The sequence below is a fragment of the Alligator sinensis genome, unplaced genomic scaffold (genome assembly GCF_000455745.1).
Source record: "Alligator sinensis unplaced genomic scaffold, ASM45574v1 scaffold31_1, whole genome shotgun sequence".
In the NCBI taxonomy this organism is placed as follows: Eukaryota; Metazoa; Chordata; order Crocodylia; family Alligatoridae; genus Alligator; species Alligator sinensis.
Genome location: NW_005841884.1, coordinates 3,416,502 through 3,428,854, shown reverse-complemented (window position 1 = coordinate 3,428,854; position 12,353 = coordinate 3,416,502). Strand labels below are relative to the sequence as shown.

The window sequence follows — 12,353 nt, the reverse complement described above, 5'->3', positions numbered from 1 at the left end:
GGGGGGCAAGCAACAGCTGTGGCTCCACCCCTAACCTGGGATTAGGGTCAGGGTTGGGACTACAGCCAGAGCCACAGGAGCAGCCTGGCTTCCTGCTTTATTCTAAGATGAAGGAGTTTTTCCTGTCACGTTTAAATGTGGTGGAGGGGGGTGGAAATCTCATGTTGAAATCAAATAAATACCATAAATCTGAAGGGCTAAACAGTCTGGTAAAATGCAGTTTCTCCAGGGCTTCTTGGCATTTTACACACACTGTTTAGATGCCTGAAAGTTCCCCACTGGCTTAGGTGAAGCATAGCTACTTCTTGACTTTGAGGTGGAAGGAGAATCTTGTGCTATACATTCAGCTAGTCTCAGCTGGCCTTGGCATATGTGACCTGCAGTGGAGGAGGCAGTTAATAAGTAAAAAAAAGCAGTCATAGCTACTAGGTTTCATCTTCTACATCCTGGCACCAATTTGTGAATCTGGATAAGTGATTAGGACAAAACATTTATCATGAAGTTTTCTTTTTTACCTTTCTAGTTCCTGCGTGAAATCAAGTCAGTGAGAGACCAGGCAGGCATCCCTCCTGAAGAGATGGTAAGTAGCCCTGCTGTGTTACAGGTTTAGCAAAAGATTCTGTTCTTGCTAGAGTGTTCTTTATGGAGGATGATTAAACACAGAAGTTCAGAAAATATTTTTCATCTATATATAATATGTAGGATCTCTATTTTAATATAAATCTAAAGAAATAATATACACACTATTTTGTTAGATTTATGTTAAATAGAAATCCTGCAGTCTATATGCTTAGGTGTGGAGGATATGTCCACCTAGGTAACTCCAGAATAAAGTCTGTTATTCTATCCTGATCTTGGGTATTGTTAAAAGGAGGAAGGGAGGTGTCTTAACAGAATTAGCCAGGAACAGAGCAAGAGCCCTAACAGCGAATAATCTGGTTGCTCTGTCCCAGCCCATATTTTTAAATAAGCAATGCTCAGTGCTTTGCAACCCCTGTTGATATGCTTTCTTTCTTTTTTTTTTTTTTTTTTTTTTTTTTTTTTTAAATATGCCTTCCATGCAACTCCATTTTTAAAAAGGTGACATAGTTGCTCTATACTTCTTCTTTCTTGTTAAGTAAATGTAAAATGCCTTTTCCCAAATAAGTACTCACAATTGATCAGTTTTGCAGTTGCAGGGAAGGGCAATATGGGATTGAATTTAGGCTTCAGGCCCTGCGCGTTCAAGTTTTGATGCTGTTTTTCTTTTCTACCTACTTTGTATTCAACTGGATTTATGTGGAATGTGATAGAATGTCTTTGTATTGGTTCAGGAACTACTTTCAGAGGGCGTCTACATGTGCGCTTTACTGTGGAGTTGACTAATTAACTCCACACTAAAGTGTCACCATCTGCATATGCAGTGCTATTAGGCCAGAGCAAACTAATTAACTCTGCCTTGGTACTTGTCAGTCAGTATTATCCTGTCCTATGGTGGAGTTTAATGCACCACAGTGTATGTGTAGACAGTGACCAGGGCTGGCTGGGGCACAAGGGTGTTACAGTGCAGGGACTGGCTGCCAGCTAGCCCTGCACTCTTGTGCCCCAGCCAGTCAGTCCCTCTGCAGCACATTCAGCTGGGGCAGAGCAGCTCCAGGCTGGCAGGCTGACCCCCCACCAGTCCTTCTGCCAGCTGGGGAACTGTGCCACCCTGGCTTTATGTGCTGTAATCCCAGGCACACACTTAAACACTGAACCCAGGAGCAAGAAACTCTGGTGCAAGCTGCACTGGAGCTTATTTAGCCATGCTAATCGCACATGCCATTGTGCCCTCAATCTCCTACGTTGATCCCATGTTTGGCAGATTTTAACTAAAAAACCCAACAAAAAAACCCAAACTTTCTCCCACCGTCTTCTCTCTCCTTGCCTAGGTTTTGTTTTGTTTCCATAGGGTGCATGTGTTAAATAAATGGCTTGCTAGATTATGTACCATTTCTGTTTGGTCATTTTATAATTTAAAAGAATTGGAAAATCATCCTGTAGAACCAACACCAGCCAAGTATAGGTTAGTATTTTTAATAATTCTAAAAATAACAGAACAGAAATGATTATACTAAGTTTTATGAAATGAAGGTGACCAATATAGGCAGGTATGGTTCTGTGGGTAATTCATGTATTAAAAATATTGCTTCTCACCTGCAGAGAGTGATGTTCAGGAAGCATTATCAGGGCCTCTTGAAGATTGTGGTTTATGTAAATTTTACATTACAAAGAACAATCCAGTCATGCACTATTTAATTTCTTAGAAAGTATGAGTTCTGAAACTGAAATCTGTGTTTGTTACTCAGACACTCAAAGATGACAAGCTTCACTTAAATAGATGTTCAAAACATTTATTTAAATAGGTGACCATTTTTATGTAAAACTTGGTGTAAACAGTGTACTCCATTTTAGATTATCTAAAGAACCAAAGGTCTTATAAGATATTATTGGTTGTTTTGTGGCCACATAATTTTATAGTGCTTTTGCACTTAATGTCCATGTTTTTCCCTAGTAATCAACTAGAATGTTTAAAATATAATACAAAGCTCTTTGTTCTGAATAGAGCATAAGATCTATCCCCGATTAACATTGGTTTCCATAGAAATGCAGAAAGTTGTTGGCTTATGATTGCTGAATGCATTCCTGAGGGTATTGTTTAATAGTAATGTACTTACTTGTGCTTCTAGATTATAAATTCTTTGAGGCGAAAGTCCTTTAGTTTAGCATAATAGTGCGTTACAAATAGAGTAAGTTGGAGTTACAGGGCTATGAAAAGACTTGGAAAATGAAACGATGGTAGGTAATGATTGAGATTATATAGCTCCTTCTTTATGATGCTTATTTCTTTAGTCTGCAGATTTCTGCATTCTTTCTGAAAGCCATGGACATGCCCGAGATGCCTATTCGTTTGGAACAATGATTGAAAATCTGCTGACAATCTTGAATGATCAGGGTGAGATTCCTCCACGACCTATAATAAAATGCCTTTATTTTGCTACCACCCATGCCAAGTAATCCTGTGGCTCATTGTGTTCAGGCATGAACAAAAATATCTTTCATTTTGAGGAAGTTTGTTCCAGGAGAAGCATGACAAACTTTGCGATCAAGGACTGTCCGTTGCACTCGCTATGAATTTCAGAAATTAAAAACTTTTCTATCTATATGTTCTTCCTGTTTCATGCTTTGCTTTCATAGACTTGGAGATTTCTAGGGGTTCCAGCTACCTTATGCTGTAATAAGCTTCACTCTGACACCAGAAATTAGCGTGTAGGGTGGGAAGCTGTCTTTATAATATATTTGAGAGACAGTATTGTTCAGTAGCTGGTGTGGAGCTTAGCAGTTAGGGTAACTGCTCTGTTTCAGAATCTTACTTCCCCTTTGTATGGCTGTGAGTAAATTGTATAATATCTCCATTTTGCACAGTGTGGGTGATGAATTTGTTTAGCTGCTTTAAGATGAAAGGAACTACCTAAGTGCAAATTACTGTGAAGGTTGTGAGCCTTTCCTGTGCCTAATATTGTGTGCTTCTTAATTGCAGTAACATAGTGTAATGACGTGTTACTGGAGGCAGGAACAAGTTTTATGTTACAGTTAGGTAGGAGATCTTTGGGTTAATCAAGTTAAAGGACAGATGTACATCTGAACTCTGTTATCTCTTCTCTTCCCTTAAAAAAGGACCTCTGTCTTCTTTCATGTCAGATGCCTCAGACCTTCCTGCCTTAGCTACTGTATGGAAGTTCTCTCCCAGCCCTGTGTATCTGGTGGGTTGGCTTGTGCCCTGAAGAATGAAGTTTGATATCCCTTAATTTTTTCCCTATATCCCATTGCTGTGAATGTCAAATCCTCCTTTAATTCTGTAAAACTTTTCCTCAATAGCACAGCATAGCAGTGCAGTCCATGGAATATGTATGCCCCATAAGTTCTGGAGAAAAAAGGGATCTTTCCAGTTTGGATTTCCTGTGTTTTAACTTGTATTGAAAGATCACTTGTGCTTAACAATAAACTCCTATCTCTTACTTATCTGTTGATCTCAAAGCACTTTACAGAGGATGAATTTCTTCATCCCATTGTTCACACTGGCAAACTGAGGCCAGCAGCTTGGCCAGGTCTCACAGAAAGCCAGTAACCACACTAGGAATGCAACCTAAATCTTCTGCCAATTTGCTGCCTCTTGTAAGAGCATAAGTAGATTATTTTAGTTCTGTCTTACTTGTATATGCTTGCATAGTATATATTTTTTATATGTTTGCTAAATGGACTAGAAACTTATTTGACTTTCACTGTAATGGCATCAGATGGAGACTTCAGTATAATTAAATCTTTTATAGTTCTGAATTAGAAAGCAGTAGGGCAGATGGAGGATGAGAAGAAAGGAAGCTACTCTTGTTTTATCAAGCTGAAGAGAAAGTCTGGCTTTTATAAAACTGTATTATCTCTGCTCCTAAATGTTTTAAGAGCAGGCTGACTCAGGCGAGGGTAGATGAGTTAAAAATGCTGTTTCTAAAACAGCAAGAAGCTTATGATAGCTGTTAGACAATGGTAGGTAAGCTCTGTTACCTTATCAGCATTTGAGAAATAATGATTTTCCACCTAAGGAAGGAGGAATCTCTGAGTCCTGCATGTTCCCCATGTTTGGAGTGGAATCTAATGGAAGATGTGTGGCTTTCAGTTTCAGCAGATATTCTCTCAAGTTTTCAACAAACCTTGCACTGCACACTGCTGAATCCAGATCCAAAGTGCCGTCCACCCCTGTCCAGCTTGCTTTCTCATGAGTTCTTCAGGTGAGGGAATGCATGCATTGCTTACTCATGAGCATCTTAAGTACTTTATTCTGTAATTATGTTTGTACTTCATGCGTCATATATGAAACAAACCTCCAAAAAGAAAGTCGAAGATGTTAGCAACCCAGAAGTAGGCAGTACTAATGGGTAAGGTGGGCATTGATTTCAGTATTAAAAGCATGTCTTAAGGTGAATTAAATGAGCTGACTAATTCATGTGGGAACAGCCAGCTCACAGCTGCTCACACCTCATTAAGTTTTATTACTTTATTCAACCTCCTTAATAGCAGCCTTGAAATTGATGGGACTTTGTCAGTTTAATTTTTGCTAATAGCACAGCATTGAGATAAACTAGAAGGAGCAACTATTCACTCCCCATGTTAGGCTCATTTGGCAATCAGAAAGTTGCCTGTTGTATGGCCTATACTTGCTGTGATCAGACAGATGTGTTGGTAAAGCATCTCAAATGTACAAAGCCTCATCTCGTTCACAGTGGGGTGTTGAAATTGGAGCAGGTTTGTTGAAAAACAGCAACCCTCTCAGTTATAGCCAGTCAAGTCTCCCTCATTTTATGGATGAGGGTAGTGCATGGCCTAGAAAACAAGACTCTTCAAAGTATGTTTGCTTTAAATCTAGCTTTACTACCTGTTTGCACAGATTGCCCTCTGTGTGTTGTGGTCTAAGGATATCAATATTGTCCCAGGAAGGACATGTATTTTTCCCATCATAATGCAGTAACTGGCTCGAGATTGCAAATGTAGCTTTTCCCATTTGATGCTGCAAATTGCTGACCTCAAAGTTGTGGCATCATTGAATTCCAACTGCAAACTAACAAGCAGGCTGAGGAAATTACTTTTTGGTATCAGTCCTATTCTTAATGGACAGATGCTTGCATCACACATGTGCTTTTACTTGTCTCCATCAGCCTCAAGAGAGGCTAAGAATAGAATGAGCAATAGAGATTGAATTCTCCCATCTAGAAATGATTACAGTAGGATTTTGAAACATATTGGTGGGGATAGAAAATAAGAAGCTGAGACTTACTCCAACATTCCTAGTCCAATATCACTCATTTAAGCTCCGCTGTTCTCCTCCATCTGGTGAATAAAAGATGGGAGGTTGCTCAGTTTAAAATTCTTGGTGATGCTTCATATTCTTTATTTTTGTGATTAGGAATGATTTCCTGGAAGTTGTGAACTTTCTGAAAAGTTTAACAGTAAAGACAGAAGAGGAGAAAACTGAATTTTTCAAGTAAGTGAAAGAGCTTCAGCGTTTCTGGGGGCCCTTCATGTGAGAAAATGTTGATCATGTTCCAGCTAAGGTCTCAGCAGGACTTCCAGGACATGTCTGCACGGCACAGTGCAATACTGCAGACATATTCAAGGTAGCTTGAGTAACAAAGCAATATAGCTTTAGTGTAATACTGTTCCCAGGCTTGCTTGTCCTGCTTTCTTTTTCAGAGAAAGGTCAGTTTTAATAGTGATTTGCACATGCATGGTTCTCAGTATAGCTGCCAAGCCCAGGCAGTACCATGCTAACATGGCTATATTGCTTTGTTACCTGAACTAACTTGGTTATCCCTGCACAGTGCTGCTTGTGTCTAGTAGACATTTCCAGTTATCGGTCTTAGGGTAGACGCTTCCTCTGTTTGGATTTCAACCTTTTACACACTTCATCACCTTTGTGCTCTGGTTTAATATCTTGCTCATGCTAAACAAATCCAGTGCTGGCATCAGTCAGTAAGTATTCATTACCACCTTCGCTGTGGAAAAAAAATATAAAACAAATTCCATCATGTAGCATCACACTTGCACTCAGTTTCTCAGCAGCGTTGCAGACCTTACATCTGCATGGACTTCTGCCACTTGAGCTAATAGAATAACTGATAGCAGTGGTGGGGTTGCCATCCTCTTGGGCCAGCCCTAGTGGGAATGAAATGCATACCTTGTCAGTGGGTTTCCTTGATACTTACTGACTGGAGAGGATGCTGTCCTTTCTGAGATGGCCTCAGTCTCTTCCTCCAGGCTGTCTGCAGGTCAGCTTTCAGCTCCTTGGCTATCATGTCTTACATCTACCTAGGGCCTCTAATTATGCTGAAACCTACCATTACACTGTCAGTTTCTAGTCCCAGTTTCACAAATTTCCTTTTCCCAGCCTACTTTTCCCCACCAAGTTGGCTTTTATCCCCTGTGTCTATGCCAGGCGTCATCCTTTGCCATATTCTTTGACCCAGCAAGGAGGATGTATGTGAGCGTTGAGACCCAATGTTAAGACCCACCTCAGTCTGGAGTAGCCATTGCACAGTGTCCAGTTTAACCACCCTGCTCATTCACTGTGTGGGAATGGAAGTGCAGAGTCTGGGTGGTACTGTAGGTCAGTAATTTTTTTGTTTATTTTTTTGTTTGTTTTAATCAAGGTGCACATGATTCGCAGATAAACCCAGAGATTTCAAATAAAAATCCATAGAGTCAAAAACTTTCTTACCTGGTGTGGTCTTTCTGAATTATTTACAACAAAAAAATTGCTCTATTTGTTTTTCTGTAGTCAGGAAACGAACAAAAGCTAAGAGCTGGCATTTTCCAACAGATGCCTTGAGTCTACTGCATTGAGAACTACTGCACTAGGTCCTGTGAGGGAGTGAAGCATGCTGAGCATGGATGGGATCTGAAGAATTTGGCAGTGAAATTCTAAGAAGGCTTTAATAAGCATGTGCCAACTGCACTTTTTTTTCAAAAGCCTGTATCTTTGTTAAATTTGGGCAGATTTCAGAGGGACAGCAGTCTCATAAATAACACAAAGCCCATTTCTGTGCCAACTTTCAAGTTCTATTCCAAACCACAAGGTGCTAGTGTTTGTTAAAAAAAGAATTGACATAGTAAAACAGTGCATTGACTGCTAGCTTAATTGTCAAAAGTGTTTGGGCAAAATTATCCACAAAAAAAATCAGCCTGAGAGACGACTGGCTTGGAAAACTTCCACCTAAGGGGTTAAAGTTTTTGGCAAATTTTATAAGTATAAAAAATGGTTTTGTAATGGGTATTGCAGCTGTAATCATGCTACCAGTAAGTGTACAGAAGGACCTAAGATTGAAAATCACTTTCTAGCTAGCTAAATTAATGCTGCATTATGGTCAGGACATTATACTGGGCCTAAAAAAAGAACGCAAGTCTGTCAGTGTGGTTTTTTTCCTCCTTTCTGTGTTTAAAAACCCTCAGGCCTCTTTAAAGAAGTTCTGAAGAAAGCTCTAACACGCTAGTGTGGGGGTGGGCAATTATTTGGGCCTGGTGACTACATAGGGAGTTTTGACAAGTTGTCACTGGCTGGGTCAGCACTGATGTGAGTACGGAGCTGCAGGCGTGCGATGTGGAGCCCCTGCCGTAGAAGTGGTTGGGCCGGCTGCGCCAGAGTGCGCTCCTCACCCCCAGCGCAGCGCTGGCCGTTTCTATCACAGGGCTTCACACTTGCAGCAGGGAAGCCCTGCACTGGACTCTGTGGGGAAGCTTCCTCCACTCCCAGCAGAGTGCGAGGACTGTGCAGCAGGGAGCAGGGGAAGCAGCAGTCTCCAGTGTGGGGCTTCCCCCGCTGCGAGTACTAGAGCTGCAGGCACCTGGCATGGAGCCCCGGCGATAGGGCAGGCTCCACTCCCTCCCTCCACGCAATGCTGGCCAGAGCCATGTCTGCATCAGGCGCATGCACCCTGACATCCCCACCTGCTTGCTGCTGCCAGGCAGAAGGGGCTTCATGCCATGGGTGGGGAGGAGTGTTTTGCCCACCCCTGGCCTAAACTAAGAATAGGATCAGGACCTGGACTCCATTGTTCTAGGCAGTATACATGCCAATTAAACTGCACTGTAGAGCTTTCAGTATAGCAAACAGGGCAGACAAAGCAAGGAGAAAAAGTTGTTTAAGGGAAACTCATTTTGAAACCATGTCATAAGTTGTTCAATGAAAAGCTTCCCTAATACTAATTACTCTCTCTTGGAATACAGATTCCTGCCGGATAGAGTGGCCTGCTTTTCAGAAGAGCTGATAGCTTCGCGGCTGGTGCCTCTTTTACTCAATCAGCTTGTGTTTGCTGAGCCTGTAGCTGTCAAGAGTTTCCTTCCTCATCTGCTAGGTCCAAAGAAAGGTGACCCTTGAACATTCTGTCTCCAGAATTAACACTGACACATTTGGAGTGAATTCAGAGGAGTAGTGCCTTTGACCAAAGGTTTTCATTTGGTGTTTAAGCCAAGCAAATAATATATGGTAAAGCACCAAAGAAAACTGTCTGTCATTCCAGATGCTGAAGGATGTGAGGTCCCCTGGTTTGTCCGCTAAATTTTCCACTGCTCTTGTCATATTGCTTTCCTCCTGCTGCTGAAAGGGGATTAGCAATTACTTGGATTCCTTCCATGCTGCTATAAATGGCCCCTTCTCGGATGGTGGGGCATGGGGCCTGCTTACAGCACCACAGTGTATATCCTTTTCTCACCATTTACCTGCCCTAACACTCTTGCAGAGAACAAGGTTGCCCTAGCTTGAGCTGGCAAGTTGGCATGTGGCAACTTGTTCCTCTAAGGGTGATCATTTGGCACCCTACCCCCTGCTAGGAGTACTTAATTTCTCCCTCCTAGATTCCTGAAGATCTCCTGTCCCTGCTGCTTGTTCCCTCTTGTATAGAATTCTTCATTGGGGCTCATTTGACCGTAATTATTTAGAGTGATTGCCCTTGAAGAACAAAGCCTTCCTCCCCAACCTTATTCCCCAAGATTGCTGCTTCTGCAGTTCCCAGTTTTGGCTGACCCAGAGAGGGACCTGGATTGAGAATCAAATCTGACTATTGGGTGACAGTATAAATCTTGGCCCTAGAAGTTGCTGGCTGCAGCATATTTTAATTGAGTAGCTTTAACTCAATATGTTATGTCTGGTGTGGGAAGCTATTTGTCCTGTTTTCAAACTCTTTCCCCTAGATAATATTGGAGACTGCCACACAAGTTATCTGCTCTCACCAGCCCTGTTCCAGACTCATGTCATCCCTGTGCTGCTGAAGCTGTTTGAGGTTCACGAGGAGCATGTTCGAATGGTGTTGCTGTCTCACATCGATACCTATGCAGAACTGTTCACACGGGATGAATTGAAAAACATCATATTGCCACAGGTTAAGGATGAGAGGCAACAGGACTGTACATGATGTATCAAATGTGGGGAATTATGCTGTGGGGATGAACTCTGTTCTTGTTAAAAGCAAAGGTCTCGTAGTCCTGGCTGCAGTCAAGCACAGTGTGGGCAACTTCTCTGTAAGCTTTCCCCAAACTCCAACTCTTCCAAATGCATCTCAATCCTGATGTGCTGTACTCTTTGTTTATTTCACTCCCAGCATCCAGCTTTCCTTTCCCCGTCCCCCGGCTAACAGCTCTGCCGGTGCACCACGGGCCTGATCTGAAATACTTCTTGCTATTCCTGTCCTCACCCCAGCTCTGCCAGCATACCTCAATTCTAACTTGAAAAGGATTTTGTTGTTCCGGTCTCAAGCCAAGCCATACCAGTATACACAAATCCTGATTCAGAATACTCCTTTGTTATTCCCATCATAGACCTATGCCTTCATAATTCTGTCACTGTGTGTTAACACTGACTTGCAACATCTCTGTTCATGATTGTGTATTGCATCCCCACTTCATCACTCCAGCATTTCAGTCCAAAGTGTCTTGTGAGCAGAGATGGCTGACCATGCTGAACTGCACCAAACTACCAGGTAGTTTTGCAAAGCAGTCCAGTTTCACTGGGGACTAAGCTTTCAGCCATTTAAATGTGTAACATAAGCTAGAATTTGAACCCAGCTGTGGAGTGAAAGATTAGTTTCTTACCCCAGCATAGTGTTCCACGTTAGGAATTTTGGCTGAGCTGTGGAAAGCGTTGATTTTAAAAATGAATCATGCTGCAGACATACTCTAATGGATGAGCTAAAGAGAAATTGGCTTGGAATCTTTACTGTGTTTCTAATAGTCTTCTTGTATTCTGGTCTTAGGTTTTACTGGGCCTTCGAGATTCTAGTGATAACATTGTGGCAATAACATTGCACAGCTTAGCAGTCCTTGTCTCTCTGCTTGGACCTGAGGTGGTTGTAGGTGGCGAAAGAAGCAAGATTTTCAAGCGCTCTGTACCAAGTTTCACTAAAACTACGGACCTTTCCCCAGATGGTAGGTAAATACTAGAAGGATTTGGGAGCCCAGGCTCCAGGATCTATCTGTGCCATCCAATTTTGTGTGTATTCCTTGGACTCTAAGGCAAGTCCTTCGTGGTCTTTAAGCTTAATGTCTGTGAAGGCCTCTTCTCAACCTGACTGGAGTGATTTGAAATTGCAGATTGTAATAGTGATATAAATCAAAAGCATTTGAATTCTTTTTTTCCCTTAAAAAGAGGTTTGTCATTAGAATAATCATTAACCTGTGGTGATTTGCCTTGATGCTAAATTTGATATTTCTTTTTTGCTAACCAGAATTATAGTCTATCTGGACAATTAAGCTATTAAATCTTTTTTAGATGAGGAGCTACATAAATTCCCCTTAGCTATTACATTTGTGCTAGGTTAGAAAATGATGAAGTGACTCATTTATCAATGATGAGATTTTTACTTGTGACTTGTGTCAAACTGTTTGGATGGAAATTGGAATTCACTTGCATGTAAAGGAATTTGATGTTAAAATTGATTTGTACTAGTCAAAGCCCCTTTAAATATATTGCATATGTTAGAAAAAGTAAGCCAGGTTTTGCATTTAAAAATAAGCCTTTAAAACTAGGGGTTCGCAACCTGTATGCTGGATCTGGCCCAGGGAGCCACTGAATCCAGCCCATAGAGCTGGGACTTTGGAGGCTCTGACTGCAGTGCACTACACATTGAGCAGCCAGGAGCTTTCCTTGTACAGGAGCTGGACCCTTCTGGCCTGTCACCTGAAAATGTTACCGACTGCTACCCTCAATCAAGGAAGCATAATACCTCATTAGTAAATAGATGGATTGGTTCTGGTCATCAGGACACAGATTTTTCAAAGGTGTTTAGGCACATAAGGATGCAGCTAGGTGCCTAGTGGGATACCTGAAAGCACCTAAGGAGGTTAGACACCAACCTCCCTTCAATTTCAATGAGACTAGAGTAGCTGAACTGTTCAGTACCCACTTTTGAGAACCCCATTAAACATCTACCTGCATCTTTAGGCACCTAAATCTCTTTGAAAAATCTGGCCTGGTGTCTTTTTGTTTCTTAACCCAGTAGATCTCATCTTCTACCACCTGGTTTTTCATTCATAGATTGGATGAGGAAAACGAACTTTCCTACTTCTTTCTGCTCCCCAGTTTTTGACGTTTGAACTAGTCCAAATGAAGAAAATATTCTCTAGTAAATGAGGGGAAAGCTTTTCTGCAGGAACAGTTGCTGAGAATAGTTACGTTTGGAAAAATGGGAATAACATCACTCGCTGCATTATGAAGACTGAAAGTAGTAAAGAAATCTACTGCAACATGTGACATTGTGTCTCCCTTAGAGCTTAAATTGACCTTAAGAGTTAGATAC

At 41.6% G+C, this 12,353-nt stretch overlaps 1 protein-coding gene across 7 annotated transcripts in view; it reads left to right on the top strand.

Moving 5' to 3' along the window:
* SCYL3 (SCY1 like pseudokinase 3) overlaps positions 1–12,353 on the top strand; it is a 47,854-nt gene that overhangs the window by 9,592 nt on the left and 25,909 nt on the right. For all 7 annotated transcript variants that reach the window (XM_025196765.1, XM_025196766.1, XM_025196767.1 and 4 more), the window contains 7 exons: positions 524–580; positions 2,872–2,974; positions 4,691–4,802; positions 5,975–6,052; positions 8,791–8,930; positions 9,754–9,941; positions 10,812–10,983. In XM_025196765.1, the coding sequence (XP_025052550.1) occupies positions 524–580; positions 2,872–2,974; positions 4,691–4,802; positions 5,975–6,052; positions 8,791–8,930; positions 9,754–9,941; positions 10,812–10,983 (850 nt within the window). The remainder of the gene's footprint in view (positions 1–523; positions 581–2,871; positions 2,975–4,690; positions 4,803–5,974; positions 6,053–8,790; positions 8,931–9,753; positions 9,942–10,811; positions 10,984–12,353) is intronic.